The sequence below is a fragment of the Rhinolophus ferrumequinum genome, chromosome 3 (assembly GCF_004115265.2).
Source record: "Rhinolophus ferrumequinum isolate MPI-CBG mRhiFer1 chromosome 3, mRhiFer1_v1.p, whole genome shotgun sequence".
Taxonomy (NCBI): Eukaryota; Metazoa; Chordata; class Mammalia; order Chiroptera; family Rhinolophidae; genus Rhinolophus; species Rhinolophus ferrumequinum.
In genome coordinates, this window is record NC_046286.1 from 17,984,382 (window position 1) to 18,006,451 (window position 22,070).

The following is a 22,070-nucleotide window of genomic DNA, read 5'->3' on the forward strand; positions in this document are numbered from 1 at the left end:
TCTGCAACAGTTTCTCCGAATTTCCTTATTGCTCATGATTTTGATAACTTTGAGGAGTCTTGGTCAGGGATATTTTCTAGAATGTCCCTCAATTTATGTTTGCTTGATGTTTTATCTCAGGATGAAATTTGGGTCACAGCGTTTTAGAAAGAATATCAAAGAAATGAAATGCCCTTCTATTCACATCAAATAAAGGTGTACATGAATCCACAAGACTTCTTACAGGTGATATTAACTGTGATCACGTGGTTAAGATAGCATTTGTCAGACTTCTCTACTGTAAAATTACTACTGTTCCCTTTCCATAGTTTACTCTTCGAAAATGAGTCATTAAGTTCAGCCCAGATTCAAAAGGGAAGGGACTAATTTCTACCTCCTGGAGAAAAGAATATTTATATTTACTATATTGAGTGCTTCTTTATGGAAGATTTGTCTAAGAGAAGAGCGGTTTTAAAATGGAAGTTGCGGTCATATTCTACTGTACAATTTATTCAGATGAGGAATGAAAAGTCTTCATTGGTTTTTGGCAAAATGAAGGTTGGTATTACCTTAGGAAGAACAATTTTAATTTAATTATAATGATGGAAGCTAGATGAGTGAGAAGAAGCATGAATGGCAGGGGAGGAATTAAAGACTGTTTATGTGAACAATTCTTTGAAGATATTTAGCTATAAAGTAGACCTACGAAAGAGGACTGTCGTCCAGGATTCATGTGACAATAATATTGTTCTGTTCTTTTTGTACATTTTGTTCTAGGAACATGATTCTCAATTCCAATTCAGGTTTCTAGTGACCTTAGTCATAAGAGGTTTTCATGCAGCTTTCAGAATCCTCAACTTGATTAAATTCATTAAATTTAAATCACCATATATATTGTTATCATAGAGTATGTTACTTTTAACTCTTTGTATGAAAAAGATTCCTGTAAAATAAAAAGCAGGCCCAGGAGAAAAAGACATTGGAATCAAATTTATTTGGAATCAAATTTATAGCTAACACATCTATGATTTCTTTGCTAATAAATGTCAAATGTAAATAGATGCTGTGGCTATCTGCTACTTCATCATGCTCAGTCTGTATTGAGCATTTAATAAATTTTATCTGGGCAATTGCAGGAAGCCTTGCAATTGTCCTTGGTGATAGAATCTTTACAGCCCACTTGGTCTTTCAACTGTTTACAGTTGCTATAAGCATCTTCATAGTCACAACTATTGGCTGGAATAAAAACAAAGAAATTAGTCACTTTATTATCATTTTCCTCCATAGCAGCAACACAAATCACAAATTCAGTATGAGTAAGGAGCGGGGAATTGAACAAAGAAGTTGGCATCATTCATTACACTCTGAAGGCCATTTTATATCTCGAGGGACATGTAAGTTCCCTTAGTTAAATTCACTGAGTAAGCCATCATTTCTTTTAAAATATGAGCTTTTCCAAATGTTTCTAAAATGATTGACCTAATTTCTTCCCTCAGAAAACAGAGTAAAATGAATTTGACTGAATCTCTCTGGAACTGCGCTATCCAAAATGATAGCCACTAGCCATGTAGTTGTTTAAATTTAAACTTAAATTAATTAAAATTAAATAGCATTGAAATTTCAGGTCCTCAGTGATATTAGTTACATTTCAAGGGCTAAATCGCCAACGTATCTAGGGACTACTTTACAGGACAGTGCAAATATGGAATATTTCCAACATTGCAAAAGGTTGTATTGGACAATGTTGCCACTAGACTCTAATGCCACTAATCTTTCAGGAGTAAGAAGTCATTATGAGAAAATGTGGATGTGAAATGTAAAAACGAGAGAATTTCACTATTACTATTGCACATTTCCAGTTGCATTTCCCTCAGAGGTTACACACTCAACAAATCTCAAACTAAATTTATCATCTTATCTACAAGCTTGGCATTTCTTTGGTATCCCTCCCCAACTCCCAACTCGATTCACCCAATCTCAGAGAAATGGCACTGCCAACTACTAAATCAGTCAAACCAGGAACTGGGAATCAACCTGAACTTGTTCCCCAGCACTTAACAAGCAGAGTCAATAAGCACTGGATATGCTACTTCCTTTCTCTCATGAACAGTCCATTTCTTTTCGTTAATGTTGCTCTAATGCAGTAAAGACATCCATTTGTTTTTGAAGCCATGTTTTTCAACAGTCTCCAAGCTGGCCAGGAGCACTTTATAAAACACAATTCTGATCTCATCACTCTTCTGCTTAAAATCTTTCAATTGGCTACTATTACTAATAGGATAAATTCCAAACTCCTTAACAAATAGTATTCAGCAGAGGTATGAGTATTTTCTTCTTTAGTTAATTTATGGCTTTTATAGCATCAATAATCTGAATTATGGCCATACAGTTCATTCAGAAAGAATGCTACAGTTCAGTCTGGTGAATGATTTGAAAGGGTGAAAATTTCAGAACAACTGTATTGTTTCTAATAATTTTCATAATACATCCCAAGTAAACAAAAATAACAACTCTTTGTACCTCAATTCATAACAACATTGCAAATGAGATACACTATGACATTAATTTTATTCTCTTTTGCTAAAATAGTTTTGAGGCTTCTGTGAGTTAATAATATTATATGCAGATTTGATAGACATTTTAAAATTACATAAAAGTTACTAGCAAACAAAAGTGCAAGTGGTTATTAAATTGAACTTGATGATTCTAATTAGACTATGAGGAAAATGAGGAATTTAGTATGACGAACTCATTGGCATATAAGTAATTATATTTGGTGTGCCTGTCCACACAGAGTACATATTTTTATATTTGTACATATTTACTTCTTAAAAAGTCACCTTTACTCTAATGGCATTAACTTTGATGAAAAGAAAATTCATACTTAATTACAATAAATTATTTCCACAAAAACATTTTCATATATGCCAATATGTAGTGGGTTCAACATGTCACAAATACGCATTGCTGGTAGATGTTACTTTAGGTTACATATATTATAACAGGTTTTCATTGCAAATAATGCATAGATACTGAATGGTGTAAATTTGTTGCTTAAACACCTTCTGTTGAGTAATTTTATTGTCTTTTGCATGAAAGCATTGCTTAAGTTGGTTACATTCAGATTTCCTAACTTTTTAAAAAAAGTGTCAGTTCATTATATTATACTAGCAAGTTAATGACTTCAAACTTACTGCATAGTCCATTGACACAGTCATTAGGGCATCTGGCACAAGGTGTTCCTTCCAGGTAGGGGGTATTTTCTCTGCTAATTATATTACCACTGAAATTTGAAATACAACATGTCAAACTTTTTTTTTCATTTTTTGGTTCAGTTTATGCTCCAAGAGTAGCTAGCAGCCATCGCCATATATATCTGAATATTTCTTCAATGTTTTAAATTATGTCAACTGAAAAACTAACATTCCCAATGTGTAGTCAGATAACTATGCAAAGTAAGAGAATAATTCACACACACACTCACTTCCTTGACCATAATCTCACAGCCTGAAGTGGGATAAATAGGGTTTAAAGTTTTCAGAGCATATTTGAATGTGGCAACACTCTTCTCCTCTTGGTAGATTCAGTCAAATCGCTAAGTTCGAGCACCACAAGGAACTGGCTATAGGTAAACTGGACCCTATAGGAGAAGCTACTGGGGGACAGAGGGAAAATACTTAATGTTAAATGTAATTATATATTTTAAAAGGAAACTGTGATTATTAATAGTTTCTATAATATGAACTGGAGAAAATAAAGCTCCATTTGGCTTATCAATGTAGGGGGTGATATTTTCATGTAGTTTTTGTGTGTATTTTTAGAAGGCAGATGGGTTAGGAAGGCTTTTTGAATGTCTAGAAGTTTTGAGTGTGAGATTTTGTATTTACCAAAATGGGAGTGTTAGAAAAAAATGTTTCACTACCACTAATCTCAGAGTATATTGATTGGTCTCACAGTGATTAGCCTGCATCTCATTGATGATTATTATCCTATTGGCCATTATCTGAAAATAGAAGGGAGTCAGAGTTTCAATTGGACCAAGTGGGCCAAAGACTCAAGGCAAGCATCTGAATCTCAGTCTCCCTGCACAGAACACAGCTGTATGTGTGTGAGCCCTTGGAAAATTTGTGAAATAAATAGATGTAAAAGTGTTTTGGAAGTTCTCAGTCCTGCTTTCCCTCATTATTCACTCCAGCTCTTACTACAGATACCTGGCTCCAGGTGCCTCCCCTCTCACAACCAGGCAGTGAGTTTGGATCCATTCTCCTAGGGCTCTTCAGTTCTTTCAACTAAACTCTAATAAGTATTTGCAGGAAGGTCACACTTCTCAAACCAGAACCTGCATTATCTACAGTCTTACCTGATTTATCTACAGTCTCAAAATAAATAATGTAGGAAGCTTGATTTGGAGGAAAACTCTCCCTCCGGTGGCAAGGAATTTCAAACATTAAATATAACATATGTGTTATGAATATATCTGCAATATGTCCATAGGAATTTTTAGAGATAATTCAAATGTATTGCTTATGGAAAGAGTATAATTCCTGCTATAAATAAAAATCTTAATGGGTGGTTCCTTCAGAGATTTTTGTGTGAAGTTCTGAGAAGCAAAGACTTACTACCTTTTCTTGACAATTTGAAATATATCAAGGATTTCTTAAAAAACCTTTGAGGCCCAAGATTTAATCAATTCTTAATGGTGTACTATAGGTATTTTTAGATAAGCAGGAGTAGGAACATTTGAGTACAATGGGCTGAAATCACTGAAATGTCATTCCGATCGGCTACCTCACCTTTAACCTTGGTCTTTACCATCAAGCTTTCACTTTCTAGAAGGTGAACTTAATAAAAACTGACAGTACCAAATCTAGAGAACAACACTCTTTGGATACCCACTGAGTCACCCTGAGCCTTGGGAAAGGCAATTGAGAGAGAAGACAAATCATTTTAGTCATGAGGGAAGACAGCTCCGGAATATTATACGTACTTGAAACTGAGAAGTTGGCCTTCATGTGAGAAGTAAAAACTTAGTAAACCTTTCTAAATACTTATCTCTCCCCTTCACTAAAATATGTTGTTTTTTTTTTAAACTCTGGTTTGTCTATTACATGACAGCTTAAAAATATCAAATTGCTGATGACATTATTGGCAGCAAATTTGAAAGTATATACTTACGCAGGACAATATTGGCAAACATAGTAGTACTGTAGTTTATTTTCACCGGGACAATGGGCAATTCCACATCCAACTCGGAAAGATGAGTACCAAGCAACCTACATGCCCATAAGTGAAGATATAAAAGCACATTAGAGAAGACAGAAATATCAAAAAACAAATAGTAGGAAATTAAAAAAACACTGAAAAGAATGTTACTAATGTATTATGTTTTCATATACTTTATGGGTATATTTAGTTAAATTATTACATTAAAGTAAAAATTTTTTTAAAATTACATTTTCATGTACATTCACCACTTTATCCATTTAGACTGTTCAAAAAAATACAGAGTGTGTTTCCTTACCAAGAGCCTGCAGGCTTTTGACAAATGACAGCTCACAGTTGAAATACCCACAAAATGCAAAGACTATTCTTCACCTACTTGAGATATTCCCCCAAATTCAACATTGGAATTAGTCAAAATTTGGAGAAGCTTTCTTTTTAGGGTGTTTATGGAGAAGGGATTTTCAATTGTTTCTCTTACCTGGGTATAATGTCCAACCACTGCTTCGGGGTTCTTTGGACCTACGCCATAGATAAAGTCACGGTTCTCATCATACCAACTTTGGATTGCATATGACCATGAAGTAGGGTGACTTGACATAAAGAGATTCTCGCCACAGCTGCTTGTACCTAAGAAAAAAATTAACCATTCATAGGGTAAGCAATAAAGCATGCAATGTTTGATTGAGATATAAGAGTGCAATGGCTGAATATATATATATTATGTAATACATATATAATACATATATAATAATACATACAATATATATGTTATATTATATATAGTATGTATTATAATATATATGACATATATTATCTAATATATATGTGGGCGTGTGTGTATATATATATATATACACATATATATATACACACACCAGAGTCCCTGTTCTTCAAACACAGTGCCATAGTTGCTAACTGTTGATTCATACATAGGGTGTTCCTTATCAACTATAAGCTGAATAGAAGCTAGATGTGCCAAACACACTGAGGCTGAAGTCAACATGTAAAATTTTGAGTAGATGGAAGTCCTCTTTCTTTAATATCTACCTCCCCTAGACACATTCATTTACATATTAGATTTTTCATGAGTGTATGCCTCATGTGCTCTCAGCTGCATATTGTAAGGTTGCTGAAAGCAGACAGCAACTATAATAATATTCTTTTATTCTCACCCACACTTACCAGAGATTTTTTCATATACAGCAAATTGAATACATGTTGAACATTGTTATTTTGTGTAATCTTTGAAAGAAATCTGACACTCCGTCTTTAAGAGCCCCAAGTATGAAGGAAATTACACCAGAAGGGGTAATATTTTCAAAGTTTATGGGTCTCCCCTCCATCAGCAAATCAGAATGTCACAGGCCAACTTCTCCTCAAAGAATTAGGAAAAAAAGTGCTTTGAAGCCCAGAAACATTTCAATATATTGTTCAAACCTTGAGAGTAATATTTATGTTTGGATGGCCTGAAATGTAATGTCTACGTGCTATTTAAAGGGAGTGTAAGCTCCTTTAAGAGGGAAAGAAAGAAGCTGAGATTTTAATAGTAGACTAGGGTCTTCAAAACCATTTGTTTCAATCTGACTGAATACAGTCATCCCTCTTCATGATTGCATTAAATTATAGTATCAAAAATACAAATAGCAATGGCAGTCCTGTTTTCAAAACAGGGGAATTATTTACTACATTCAAATTGCGCTTGCCTCTATCTGTCATTTTTGCTAATTTAAGAAATATATAGATATATGTTTATCTATATATTTTATCTAATAGTTCATACATATGATATTTTATTTAATTGTATTTATGTTCCTTGCGTAGAGGTCATTTCTTATAGATTATTTTGAGTCTAATATAATATTGCATGCATTGTAAGTACCCAGAATATAAAAGACTTGACTTATAGAATAAGTCATCAAAAATGAAAAAAAGATGCTAGTGTTAAGTATTTTTGAGGAAAATTCAGAAACCATTTGACAAATACAACATACTTCATACATCCAGAAATAAATAGTGTTCAAAACAGAAATAGCTCCATAATATGAAAAGGGCTCTGGGTTAGAAGTCAGAAATTCTAATTTTAAATTTCCTGTATATATGACACTAATTACCAATCATTTTCCCCCTGAAAGTCAGTTTCCTAAAATAGAGAAAGAGATGATACAGGACCTGTTGTACTCATGAGATGGTTATGAGGCACAACGTGATATTGTGTGAGACAGTGTTTGTAAAATATAGAAAACTCAACAAGCACAAGCTGGTGCTTTTCGGAGTTTTTATTTTTATTTTTTCTCACACATAGGTACTTCAACTTAAAAAAGTCAGCATTAGAAACAACACTTCATAAAGATTTCTTAATGCAACATAAAAAAAAATGTCCCCTTATTATTTTACTTGTTCCTGTACTCAATAAATATTGATTTACGTACCAATTTTTCGATCCGTACTGTGTTTGTAAAGGCACTTGTTTGCCCACTCTTGGGCATTTGCTGCTGCCTGGCTGTCCCATTTCTAAAACAAAGGCGGAAAAGATACACACGTAATGATTCAAACAACAAAAGAGCGTATGCTTTGTAATGAGATTGGTAGGTTCATTCATCACCATACAATTTTTGCACATTTATATTCTGATTATCATTATAATCAGACATATTTTTTGATGTGCCTTTTTCTTCTCCACAAACAAATATAGACAGTATGGCTACCCTAAGTACCTGGAAAAAAAAAAATCTAAGATATTGGTTTGGTGCAAAAGTAATTGCAGTTTAAAAGGTTATAAATAAAGGAAAAACCGCAATTACTTTTGCACCAAACTAGTTACTCGTCTGTTTATGACAGCACAGTAGGCACAACTCAAGATTTTCAGTAGGGGGCCTACTCTAAATACCAATAAACATGGATGTATTGAGACTATTTTTTCCTATTATCCTGGCTGACATACTTCATTCCTAGCTCCTTTTTTTCCCCCTTCTGAGAACATATGGGAGACATATGGCCTTTAGTCCTGGGCCCAGAAAAGTGGGCTGTTGTTTACCCTAAATGTCATAGATCTTAAAGGGAAAAGATCATCTCGATCCTAGATTAGGAGAGAGAATGAGCAAAAAAACATAATGGCCCCTGAGTGGATGTCCAAAGATTTAGTTTTAATTCTGCCTCCACACATTAAATAGCCCTATAAACTAGACAAGTGATTTAACCATTATAAAATTAAATGAAGAATTTCTGCCCTGTCCCATGGAGCTAACGAAGCTTAAGCTTTGTGCCCCTCATTTGCATAGGCCCTTCCAACATTGTGCTAAGGGACCTCAGAATATATTTTGTCATTCAATTGTTGTATTTTTTTTATATGCAGTGGTAAGATAGTTTTGAAGCTTAAAGAAGTTTCCATTAAGCTTCAAGTCCGCAAAACTTGAATTTCCCCTAGTAACAATATGTCTCCTAGAAAAGATCTCGGGTGTGAGGGGGAGTACTGGGGGAGTGGACATCAGTAATGAGGAGAAAGGTAATGATGATATTGTAGGTCTGACTGAACAGAGAAGGACTGGACAGAGAGCTGCCTACAGCCAGAGGATTTACTAGAAAACTGTTTGGGATCCAAAGGAACAGAAAATGCTGGGAGAAAGTGACGAAAAGTCAATTTATCAAGGACAGAAGGCACATACTAATGTCAGGGCCAGGGTCTTAACGCAGACCTCATGAACGGGCTTCAGGGCCTCCCTGGGCCGCTGGAATTGTATGCAAATTGTATGGACATGCATTTTTTTTTTCTGGGAATAGAAATTCCACTCATGAAGATGGGAAACTCTGTAATGGACCCGATAGCGAATCAATTCTGACAGATTATACTATTCTAGTGAATAGAACATATAACGGTAGGAGGATATACAATTTATAAGCAAAAATAGTATGCGGAATGTAAAAAGAAAGAATATTTCTGCCTTATAGATAACAAAGCGCAAATGAAGTAACAAATCCCGAACTTCCTAAGTCACAAAGTTCCTGAGAGATCTTGTTTGCTAGGTACCGGCGCTGGTCACAGCTGGCTCAAGCCACTTCCTTATGTTACTGCCTCTTACCATCTTCAGCATGTTGCTGGCAGGTGGTGAGACTGCTCTCCTCAGGTCATTGTGTTTATTTACAATCTCTCTTTGTACTTCGTTTCTGGTGGTTTTCAATGTATTAAAATCTGGATCCTAAAGGGAAGCCAAATTAAAATTATTATTATTTTTTAAAGTTGTGAAAGTTGCATATGAGTTAATAAGTTTATGCAAGAGAACAATGATTATTTAAAAAGTGTCCAGTTCAAACCAATATTCATTATTAAGCATTGCTAAGGAATCTGAGCCAACATTCTGACATTTAAATAGGAAAGAAATAGTGTTAAATTTTAAGGTAGGAGATATAATTCATGGCATGGAAATTAAAAACACCTCTTAGGCCAAAAATACCAATTTCTAGTCTTAATGTGATTTTTCTAGACATATGAGTGATAACATAACAACAAAGATACAAGGGTAGGAATCATTAAGACATTTCTCATTTACACTCAATCAGGATGTAGCAAGGGAACGGCAAAAGCAGGGGCAATGACTCATTCTAGATTTTAAGGGGAACTTTTACCTGACATGATGTCTGTATTTACAGAAAAAAATGCTTAGTCCAAGTACATTCAATACTAGCAAATTATTCTACCTATTATACAGCAGATTTTATGGAGTTGCTCAAAAGACAGTTTTATAATATTAAACAAACCTCCAAGACAGTTTGGAGGGAGCAAACCTATCTAATTAATGGGTTATTGCTTACTTCATTCCTTTCAGTAACGGAAATATAATTAAGGTATTAAATCAGATGCTCGTCATTATTCTCAGTTGTCAAGACATGGAAACAACTGAAGTGTTCTTCAATAGATGATCGGATAAAGAAGTTGTGGTACATATACACAATGCAATATTACTCGGCCATAAGAAAAAATAAAATACTGCCATTTGCAACAACAGGGATGAATCGTGAGAATACATTGAGTGAAATAAGTCAGATGAAAAACGTCAAGAAACATATGAGTGCACTCATATGTGGAATATAAAACTGAAAGCAGCAAACCAACAAAACAAACAAAAACTCATGGAAAATAGTGCGATGGTTACCAGAGGGAATGAGGGGTGAAGAGAGGTAAAAAAGGGTAAAGTGGGTCAAATATGTGGTGACAGAAAGAGATTTGACTCTGGGGGGTAAATACGCAATGCATGTACAGATAATGTAGTATAGAATTGTGCACTTGAAAACTATGTGATTTTATTAACCAATGTCACCCCAATAAAATAAAAAAATCAATCAGATGTTTAACTTATATTTTTGGTTTATCTTGGTGTGTGCATTGTGGGGGTTGAGCCTGGAGGTAGAGTAGGGTGTGTGAATTATTTCATAAAGTTTACATAATCCCATGACCTAAATTTACACAAGAATGTGAAGTTTTATTAGCATGAGCAAAATTTTGAAGTACAATGTAAACAGACAGGGCCCTTTATTGCTTTCCCTGACACCTTGGGATAAGTTATTCTCTCCTCCCTGCAATCCTGAGTTCGCTTGAAGCTCCCCAGACCAATGTGAACATAGGCCTGACCACATTCTATTGCCTCTATGCACTTAAGCATCCATTTCTCCCACTTGCTTGCACGTTCCTAAGGACTGGGACCAAGAGTGACTGCCATTGTACCCGCAGATCCAGCACTTTCCCAGTTACTGGTTCCTAAGTTAGCAAGGATGCACGTGTGAAATAGTAGCAGTGGCCGATCTCTGCATCATCTAAAAGCATAAAATAACAGCCTTGGGTATGTCCTATTAACCCTCAAAACCCTGCTTAAAATAGTTTCATTTAAAGGCACATCAAAATTGGGTCCCAGAGAAAGGAGAAGTAATTATTTCCTGCTTCGTATACCATCTTCCTTTTCAGGTAAAAAATTCTACTGATGAAGACTTGCCTTTGTTGTTGTTTTTAAAATAAGTATCAGTAAAGCTTTTATTAGGTGACAGGTGAAAATTTTTGAATATGCAAAGTGTTCAGAATAAAGTGGATAAAATATGGTATCTATCTATCCTTAAAGAGTATATATTGGATAAGCAATATGACATAAATAATTATAATATCACACGATGCATAAAATGATAAGTGGGACGTACTAGATATAGAAGAAGGAGAAATCAATTCTTCCTGATTGAGGTTAAGAAAGGTCTAACAAAAGATGGTCTGGATTGGGGTTTTGAGAGATGAATAGTGTTTCCTAGGCATCTTGAGAAAGAAGGCACAGAAAACCAGACTGGGCAGAGAGTAGGTAAAGCATCTGATCAGCAAACATTTAGTGGTGCAAGAGACAAATGATATCTCTCTTTTTAATAATTTTATCAATGAAAACCAGGAGGTGGACCAGAGTGGTAACGCGGGATTGGAAAGGGCCATGAAAGGTAATATTTAGGAAAGAAATTGGGAAGGCAGCAAACTTCTTGAATGAAGCCCTTAGTGGTGAAAAGATTGTCTTCAGATTGAAAATTTGATTACGGTAACCTAATGACTATATTTTTGAATGTTAAATGAGGTTTGCTGCAGTGTCAGAATTCTCTGGTTTGTCTGAGGGGTCCTAGCTAATCTTCTATGCCTTAAGCTAAAGAAGGATGTGGGAACAGATAGCAATTAACAAAGCTGCTCATGTTCAGAGGTTTTCCGATCAGGGAATACTTTCTATGGACCACTACACACTGATGGAAGAGGATAATTTATCTTGTTCTTGGGATTATCAAAGTGAAGCAGCATATTAGAAATAATTATAGCATCTTATCTTACACATAATAATTGTAAAAATTATGAAAAAATCCAAACACTTAAAATCTTTAGTAAATTTTCTTCTCATAATAATAATAATAATAATAATAATAATAATAAATAGGTATAATTATCCTCACCCACTAACTATGAAAATTAAATGTGGTGATCTATGTGAAGAAGTGTTGCCAATTTGAGATTATGTAAACATATTGCTATTTTTCTGTGGGGATCACATCAAAATTGATTAAGTCAAAGGAAATCAGAAAAGATCTTATGATATGAGGAGTTTTGTTAACTTTTAAACCTATAGATCAGTGCTGTCAATAGAAAAATAATTAAAGCGTCACACGTAATTTTAATTTTTTGGTGGCCACTTTAAAACAGAAAAAAACAAACAGATTAAATTTATATTTAAATCTATTTTATTTACTATATTCAAAATGTTTCCATCATTCCATCATATAATCCATATTAAAAGTATTAAGATATTTTATCTCCCTTTTTAAATGAAGTCTGCTATGTGTTATATTTATTAGATCTCAATTCTGACTATCAATATTTCCAATGTTAGTACCTTCATGTGGCTACGGGCTACCACTTTGATCAACCGCCTTAGATTTAATTGTTTTAAGTACCTTGAGCAAACAATGAGTTCTTTGTGATATACTAGACACTCTAGCACTTTTTACTTTAGAAAATTGATCTGGTTAGCTTGCTTTCCCTCAAAGTTGATTGAATCATTCTGAAAAGATTTTCAACCTTGACCATACCTCTCCATTTGCAGGAAAGAATGGGAGCAACACAGGAGCCAGAAACAGCAACACTGGGAATACGGCCATTGCTGGGAAAACAAAGGGAACAAAGACCAGCATTAAAATGCTGAGTGAATGAATTTCTGAGGAACATGGGAAATACAAAATGAAACAATGTAATGATCTCAGATATACCAAATTCATTAGTATAACAAGAGAAGATTTGTCACATGGTGCCAGTAGAATGATAATGGAGTCATTCAGCCCCAGAAGCAAGCCTCCAATGGAGACCATAAAGACCAAAGTGCTTGAATTAATACACCTATAAATGTTAAGGTTACACACTTCCAGCCTAGTTCCTTCTACACTCTTGTCTATGTAGCTAAGCTACTCTTTTCAAGTTCTAGGAATGGCTTCTTCACCTTGCCCATTTAGGAGTAGTAATAGCTCCCAAGTATTGCTGTTACTGGCGTACTGCTGTACTCCTTGGGGCTTTCCTTAAATCCTGCTGACCTTTATAAATATCCCCTTATCAACATCTCTTCAGTTAACCAGTTATCATGTACCATTTCTTTCTGGCCAGGCTCTGGCTCATATATTTGCCATTCCTAGAACTAAGTAAATGTACTAAGAAATGTTTTGTTTTGTTTTTAAAAACTTTCAGCCATTCTTCTCAGCTCTGTCCATGCAGCCAGTGTAATCTTCATACCCACTCAAAGCTTTTTCTTTATTACAGTGCCTCACATTTAAAAAATGCAATACTTTCCTTTGGATCTAAAAATCGAAAATCATTTTGAAAGGATTAACAATCCAATCTGTATGAATACCCTTAATATGCTCACTAATTCAACTTTTTGGAATCCTGAGGAAATAAAAACATTAGGCATACATTTTTATCACATTAACATTTGTATGGGTAAGACATCATAATTAATTTATATTCAATAACAGGAAGGTAGCATGTCTAAATAAACTAGAATACATCCTCTTATTAGAGTATATTAGACATAAAATTATGTGCATGATGGTTTTGTAACAAGGAAAATGCTTATGCTTCACAGTTAAATTAAAAAAAAAAAAGAAAACCATATACTACATGGGAGATCTTCCGTCTTATGTTATGGATGAAAGTTTGTGCCCTCCCAAAATTCATATGTTAAAGTCCTAACCCCAGGGTGGCTGTATTTGTCTTTGGGAATCTAAGGAAGTAATTAAGTTTAAACAAGGTCATAAAGATGGGCCCTGACCCAATAGGGTTAGTGTTTAGAGAGACCTAAGAGTGTCCCCCAAACCTACCCACACACACAGAGAAGAGGCCATGTGAGAACACAGGGAGAAGGTGGCTGTCTGCAAGCCAGGAAGAGAGTCCTCACCAGAAACTGACCATAGTGGCACCCTGATCTCAGACTTCTAACTCCAGACCTGTGAGAAAATAAACTTCCGTTGTTTAAGCGACCCAGGCTTAAACAACAGAAGAATGTGTATGAGTCTGCTATGGTGGCCTAAGCAGACTCATACACACGCTCATGTGTTCTATTTGAGGGTTAGGTCATTTTCAGGCGTGTTCTAAGGTCCATGACATGTAGTAACTTTAAATCATCTAGAGCTACAATTCTGCGTTCCAGTGCGCATGTGTGAAAAAGGCTCTGAGCTAGCAGGTTACCTCCAGCGGCCATCCAGCATCCATATCTCAATGCTGTTTTGCTTTTCTCATGGGTATATGACAAAAACTCTATGACATAGGTATGTGAGGCCAATTTTAAGATAAAGTAAGAAAAAAATAATTACATAGTGGTACTGATGATCTTGATGGGTGGGAGATCTGGAAATAAGTACATTCTCAACCCATTTTCCCATAAAAGTAATGCTCAGACAATAAATAAATAAATAAATAAATAAATAAATAAATAAATAAATAAATAAATAAATAAAAGCCAAGCAAAGAACAGATGACATTAAACAGAAATAGAAGAGAATGAGTTTATCTTCATGTGGTAAAACATTCTTTTCTGCATTTTTCATAATAGGTCTACATTACTATAATTACAGTAATTAGAAAAAGGAAACATCTTTATTCCAAAGAGATTATTAACTCTTGGAAAAGTGCCTCTGACTTTGTCAAACCTGTCATCTTAGTACTTTTTTAGCTAGCTGGTGTAGCTAAGGGGTTAGGCATTATGATATACAAGTAAGTGAAGAACAGAGGCATAGAAGTATTGAGTGACAGTCTCATTGCTAGTAAGTGTGTAGCTGGGACAGATCCTAAGATTTATTTGAACCTCAATATCCATTTCCCACTAAACTGTACTATACTTTTGGGGGGCATGGGGTTTCAGGTAAGAGTGAAAGTATTTAATGAATATTTTACCTTGACAAAAGTAGTCATGCATCATAATAAATCTTTTTTTATGGCTGGTAAATAGCTGGTAGATTACTGACCATGTTTGACAAATGAGAAAAAATTAAAACAAATATTAACAATTAAGTCAATCCTTTTTTGTTGTCCTTCAAATATAAAACAAAACTACTAAGATTTTGAAAGCTCAAGTAATATTTTCTTAGGATGTCCATTTTGAGTTGAAAACATACACCATTATGATAACCATTATTTGTGAAACTTTGTTGAAACAATGGAGAACCCTGTTGTCATTTCAATAAAGTTTTTATCTATTTAAATAACTAGGATGGAAAGGGAGGGAGTTGGAAAGGGAATCACAAAATTGATAGCATATCCCTATAAGTGTTCTATAATGAATACAAATTATACAGGTGTTTCTACAATGTTTTGGAAATTTAAGGTCTTCTATGCAATTAAAATGTCACTCATAGCAATTAGAAAAGATTGATTTTGTTTATATTGTGGTTTGTAGGTGGAATAGAGGAAGTGGTAGGAAAATAGAATGAAAATTAGAAGACAGAAAAGGAAAAACATGGAAAGAAAAATAAACTTATTTCTGTATAAAGCAAATACATAAGTTTAATGTCAAAGAGCCATTTTTATTTCTCAGGACTACCTGGTCCCCTATTGAGCAAATGTAAACTTTGGCACCTGTATCATGAGAGAGGAAAGAGAGCAATGTTCTTAAGTGTTAAGAAGCCTGGGTTTTTGTTGTTGCTGCTGCTTTTTTACCCAAACCATCTTTAACTATATGAAATCGAAAGTTTTCATTTGTCAAATTAAAATATGGTGACATAGAGTCACCTCATAGGGTTTTTGTGAAGTTTGAGAAGATAAATAATGTTAAAGAAATTTGAAAACAAACAAACAAAATCACTATATACATATAGGTCCCAGAATTAATATTACTACTTTTATTATCATTTGGGATGCTTGCTCCCTCAGCTGGTAGTGTTGCCAGCAGAAATTTCTCAGCTCTCAGGCCCTTCGGGAACTGCCTCTGCTGAAGATAGCCACCTGGTCTAAGACCATGCTCCCTCCCTAGGGCTCCCTCACCCAATGTCTGTCAGATATGTGGTAGAAAGGCCTGATCTCTTCATTCCAGCTACAGATGACTGAAACATAATCACTCTGAAGTAGTTCATTGCCAAAGCCTCCCATGAGACTACATCATCGCTTGATTTCTACCTTTGCCTAATCTTGCATTCTTCTCCTCCCTTCCAAAGGAATTGATCCCAAGTACATTCCTTAATAAACTTCCTGTGTCTCAGATTTTCTTAACATTGGCTGGGGAACCTAACCTGTGATATCATTCGTTAGATAATCTTTATTCCGTTACTCTAGGGTAGGTGCCTTATTTATACTTTCATTATCCTTTGCTCATATGGCTGTATGTCTTTCATCATGTTAATCCTCAAACCTTCATGCTATCCACGAACATTTCAAAGTTTCTCTCCCCATAGAAACTCACAGGCTAACTCCAAAAATACTGATCTTGTCCCAAGATAGGAGCATTTAAATCCCACCCAGTAACTTTTAATTATATGCAATTTTTCTGATTATGTACAGGATCTAATTTCTCTGAAATTTTTTATGTACGTTGGACTTTTTCCAGAACTACACTTTGAGTTTGAAAAAGACAGACTACCATCTCCATATTCTTTGAAATGCCTTGTGGCTGATGATGGTTCACTATGGACTTGCTCAGTGGTGGAGCTGCTGAAGCTTTCAAAGTCTCCAGAGGACACTCTCGTAGGTTAGTGTCCCTGGTCAAGCCCATCCCTCTGGCAATGGCTTCAAGTGGGACTCCTGGAGAATTTGAGAGCAACATAGAAAAACAGAAGCTTCTTTTTTTGTTCCAAGTTAGTGACAAGCAGGTATTCTTTCCTTTGACAGACAGACATGTGTCAAGGTTTACACACTCTACCCAGGATAGTGTGCTAGAAATTGCTGAACATGATCAAGTGAATGAGACATGATTCCCGCCTGCCCTCAGAGAGTCTTATCAAATCATTCGGGGAACCCACTCAAAGTATGAACTATTTGAACTTTCCCAGGTGTGCAAAAGTGGAGGGTAAATTTTCATGTAGTTTTCCCTTCCGATTCTGATACTTTAGAAGAATGGGAATAATCTAGCATGACACAGGGCTCCGGAAGTTAACTACTACCGATGAGGTAAATATGGTTAAGATCTATCATAAGCTGGAAGAGAAAAGCATTTCGCTCCAAGCCGTCCCTCTTCCCCAGGAGCCAACCTAAATACCAGGTGCTGCTAGAATACCATTTATTTTACGTTCACTGAGTAGAGACACAGAAAACATTAGACAATCAGCTAAAGTAATTGCCTCTTCCTGTCACCTACTTGCATGAAGACAATTTCCAAATGTGTGTAGTTACATATTTCCTCTGCTAATTACTTAGGGGCAAACTTTAGATTCTTTTAAAATAACTTCCCTTAAGAGTTATTTCATTATGTGCAAGTCACCAACTCTCTCCTTTTACATGGTTTTCCACTCTGCCTTTTGTAATTTTCCTTTTCCACAGAGATTAGTGATTTCTTATAAGTGGGACCACAGAAAAACCAAATCCAGGGATTTCAAAGATTTATAATTCTAAGTGTCACTGGTAGACTACAATCTAATTCCAGACAGCAGAGCAAATTGTGTCTTCTAAAGCATAAATGGATCTGATCCAATTAAAGTGTAATATATTGTTCCTTCCTCACATTGATGTTAGGACGACCACTACATTGGAAACACTCACTTGAAAAAGAAAATAAATTATTTTCTTTAATAGTATGATATCACTGCTTATTAACTGATAAAAAACAAACAAATAAAAACAACATCGTTACAAAAATTATACAGGCCTACCTTGCCTTAAAATAAGGATTTTCCACTTATAAACTAGGGAGGATTTGTTTAGTTCCTAAGAAGAGAATTTATAAAAGGATTCACTTAAAAAGTAAACTTTTAGCCTTCTATTCCAGTCAGGATGCCAAAATAAGCAGACTTCTGGTTATTGCCTCAACATAAACGCTGACGGAATGATAGAAGCAAAAGGGAAGCATGGCTTCCAAGAAAGTATCAAAAAGATAGTGAGAAAAATCTGATCAGATCAAGTCTCTCGTGGGCTTTAGTATGCGTGTCTGGATGTGTGTGTGTGTGGTGTGTGTGTGTGTGTGTGTGTGTGTGTGGTGAGTGTGAGTGCATCCTGGGGTTGTGGCTGGCCTGACCATGTAGTAACGACTTCTAGTTCCTGCTTTTGCCTCAACTAATCATTGCTTCCCCTTTAATGCAGAATTCTGCAGCAATAGAAGGAAGCGGCCACCTCTTCTGGTGCTATATTTGTGCAAGACAGCATCAGGGACACATAAAAACCTTCATCAAGTGTAAAGAACGAATGAAAATAAAGACATGTGGACTACTCTACATTGCTATTACAGTCACATCTTTACTCCTCCTTACGCTAGGGTAATGTGAGTATAAATTAGTGTGACTACTTCCTCCCAGAGCTGTTTCTTCCTAAAGTGTAACCTAAGGAGTGGCAGCAGATGGAAATGATTCTGGGATTGATTTCTAAACAGATGAGGAAAATAACACATAATGTATAGGTCCATTTTATACATGAAATGCAAAAATCCTAACAAATATTAACTCACCAATTTCACAAACGCATTTAAAATATCATGATCAAATCAAGTAAAATTTATATCAGGACTGCAACAATACTTCAAAATTAGAAAGTTCACTGGAAAAATTCATCACACAAACTGACTATAAAAAATCAGGTGGCAAAAAATGTTTCACTAAATTCAATCCCTAGTTGTAGCTAAGAAAAGAACAGAGGAGAATAGAGGAGATTATTAATTTGATAATAGCAATATACTAATTATCTATAGCACATATGATAGTTACTGGAGAAAGTAGGTGCATTCCATTTAATATTGGGAACAAGAAAAAAATGACTAATGTCACTGCTACTGTTCAACAATGCATTGGAGAGGTCCTGATCAAAGCCATAAGAAAAGAAAAAATATATATGTTGAGAGTTCTGACACTCTTCCTCCCAATTTACCTCTTCCTCTTAAAAATCTGAGCTCAATTCAGAGGCCCCAATTGACCTTACAACACATTATTGTGAAGTAGTAGCTCCTGAGCTTGACACTTGTCACCAGTTTAATTTCTTTGATTCTCCTCCTGAGTGTTAGTCATACGGGCAGTCGTTGGTTTGGTTTTAAGTAGGGGAAGAGTCAACACCAGATCTTCTCTGGCAATAGTCTAAGTCTTCCCTAAGTGCCTTGGATGACAGGCAGCCATAGAGTAGAAAAGCATTAATAACATATTCTCAAAGTAAAATGTTTCCTCTACAAGGTAAATAAGTCTTTACATGTTGTCATTAGGTAAGTGCTATGGTCTTTTAATATCTGTTTATCCAGAATCACTTCTTATTTGCCAAGGAATATAAAGTTTTATGTAGAAATTGCTTCCTTATATAAAATACACACAACAGATATTATGTTTACATTATTTACATAAATGTAGCTGCCTGCGTAGATTAATTTTTGATTGGAAACCTTCTAAAAGTCTCTCTCTCTCTCTCTCTCTCTCTCTCTCTCTCTTTTTTTTGATTTGAGAGCATTTCATGGGGAAAATTGTAACTTATATTTGTAATCTTTAATTATGAATTATCTCAAGGTCAATACTATAATTTTGTTTTGATAGATTTAAAACTATTAGCAATTGCTTCCCATTCTTATTTTAATGTTTGTATTAACATATATCCATATATGTGAATATTAGTAAAGTTATTAATAGATGGAAGTATGCATGCACATATAAGAATAGGTTTTCATTTTTCCATTAAAGGAAATTCTAGAATAATTGTTCCCAAAAGTCATAGATATGAGAATGACTTTTATTGCTTATTTTAGAATAAAAGGTAAAAAAATATCATTTAAATGTTAAGTTTGATAAAAGTGCTTTGGGAATAATACTTATTATTAATTATATAATTATACGTATAATTACACAATTATACGTATAATTATATAATTATACGCATAATTATATAATACTTATTATAGTATTATAGTTATATATAGTATTATAGTATTATAGTTACTTTCTTGGCTTAATAAGAGTATAATAACTTCAGGTCTTTATTGGCAATACAAGTTATCAATAAAGCTCTGAAAAATCACAGATTCATTTACTAAGTATCATTTTACCACTGACAAGGCATAAATATATTAGCATAAAAAAATGTTCACCTTAAAATAAAGGAATTATCACTTACTGTTGGTTCTCAGAGCAAGGTCCAATACCCACTTATCTGTAGGAAGAAGGAAAGTGGAGAGAGAAGGTTAGAGAGCTATATATATACGTTGCACTTATTTCCTGTCTTTGGCAAATACTGTTTGTGCAAGTAAATCTAAGTCAACAAGGTCTGAAACAGGATTTCATACCCACAGTCTCACATTTCATTGCTGGTTGTCTAACTGCAGTTTTGATTGTATTTTATGATTTTCCTCATGGCTTTTTAAAAAATTGCTCATTCAAATTTAGTTATCAAACATTTATTCTTTGGAGCTCACACACTGTTACAATTTATTCACGTTTTTGCCAATCATTACTTTGACAATTCTTAACCAAATTGTTCTCATTACAACATTAGAGTTTTCAAGATCACTTCTGTATGAGTAAAGTTAAGTTTATGAATACAATGTTTTTTTCTTTCTTCTTTTTTTTTTTATTTCTTTCTTTACAGTGATCTAAAATATTTATTAGTAATCTGTTGGATCTTACTGTTTTTGAGAATGATTTAATATTTTACTTTTATAAATGCAATGTCACAGTGTCTTTTAAAACATAATGGCCATATGATTTCACTGATATGTGGTATATAAAACTGAAAATGACAAAGGAACAAGACAAATAAATGAAGAAACAAAAACTCATAAACACAGACAATAATTTAGTGGTTACCAGAGGGTAAGGGAAGAGGGGAGTGGTAGATGAGGGTAAATGAGGTCAAATATATGGTGATGAAGGGGAACTGACTCTGGGTGGTGAGCACACAATGTGATGTACATAGATGATGAATTATAAAATTGTACACCTGGAACCTATATAACTTTACTAACAATTGTCACCCCAATAAACTTTAATAATAATAATAATAATAATAATAATAATAAAATATATAATGGCAAAAGACCCCATAACTTGTGTGTATTTCTAAGTTTTATGTTCTCTTAATATTAAAATTTATTTTCCAGTTGTATGGAATTCAACATAACATTGATCTACATTACATACTGAATTATCATCATTTGAATCTGTGCATCCATGGAAGGATTTATTTAATCCTTTCAAGGCTCGCTTCCATATCTCAAATCTGCAAGGATTAAATGAAGGGTAATGGACTAATGATATCAGGTTCTCTTTACCTCTGAATGTAATGATTTTAAATACTGAGTTTGTATAAATGATATAAATTAATGGGTATAAATTAATAAATCACAAGTGGCTCACATGTAACACTGGCAGGCATTTCTGTGTACTCACGTTACCATGTAGATTGCACAATGTGGTGCGCAATTCAATAATTTCTGTTTATTTTCATGTTTATATCAACTTTATTGTTATGTTACAAAACTGTACTAGCACAGACCAGTGCCTGTGATATGATATAAACAGAATATCATTGAATCGTAGTTAATAAGTAAAATAATGGGACATTACTCTAAATGTTCTTTATAAGAGAGTTTAGAACTCTGGATAGATTTTACCATAAAATTAAAAAAAAACAAAAAGCAACCCATTCAACTTCCACATCTCCAGTTAATCCCTAAAATGTATTTTACCCCATGATATGTGATGTGGGAGCACTCAAT

At 34.5% G+C, this 22,070-nt stretch overlaps 1 protein-coding gene across 1 annotated transcript; it reads right to left on the bottom strand.

The window, feature by feature from the left end:
• Positions 1–954: 954 nt before the first annotated feature.
• Positions 955–20,548, bottom strand: LOC117014992 (cysteine-rich secretory protein 3-like). Its single transcript, XM_033093347.1, has 8 exons — positions 20,471–20,548; positions 12,793–12,863; positions 9,279–9,395; positions 7,632–7,713; positions 5,681–5,829; positions 5,155–5,252; positions 3,174–3,262; positions 955–1,215 (listed from the first exon to the last, which is right to left on the bottom strand). Exons 2-8 carry the CDS (start codon positions 12,859–12,861, stop codon positions 1,088–1,090), a joined length of 732 nt encoding a protein of 243 aa, XP_032949238.1. The 5' UTR covers positions 12,862–12,863; positions 20,471–20,548; the 3' UTR covers positions 955–1,087.
• Between the last annotated feature and the right edge of the window lie 1,522 nt (positions 20,549–22,070).

Bases quoted from the DNA above. Each gene is read 5' to 3' on its own strand.
- LOC117014992 (XM_033093347.1), bottom strand. From the start codon at position 12,861: ATGGCCGTATTCCCAGTGTTGCTGTTTCTGGCTCCTGTGTTGCTCCCA. The intron at 5,253-5,680 runs GTAAGAGAAACA...ATGGGCATGTAG, and splicing joins TGGTTGGACATTATACCCAG to GTTGCTTGGTACTCATCTTT. The intron at 3,263-5,154 runs GTAAGTATATAC...TTCAAATTTCAG, and splicing joins GTTTGCCAATATTGTCCTGC to TGGTAATATAATTAGCAGAG.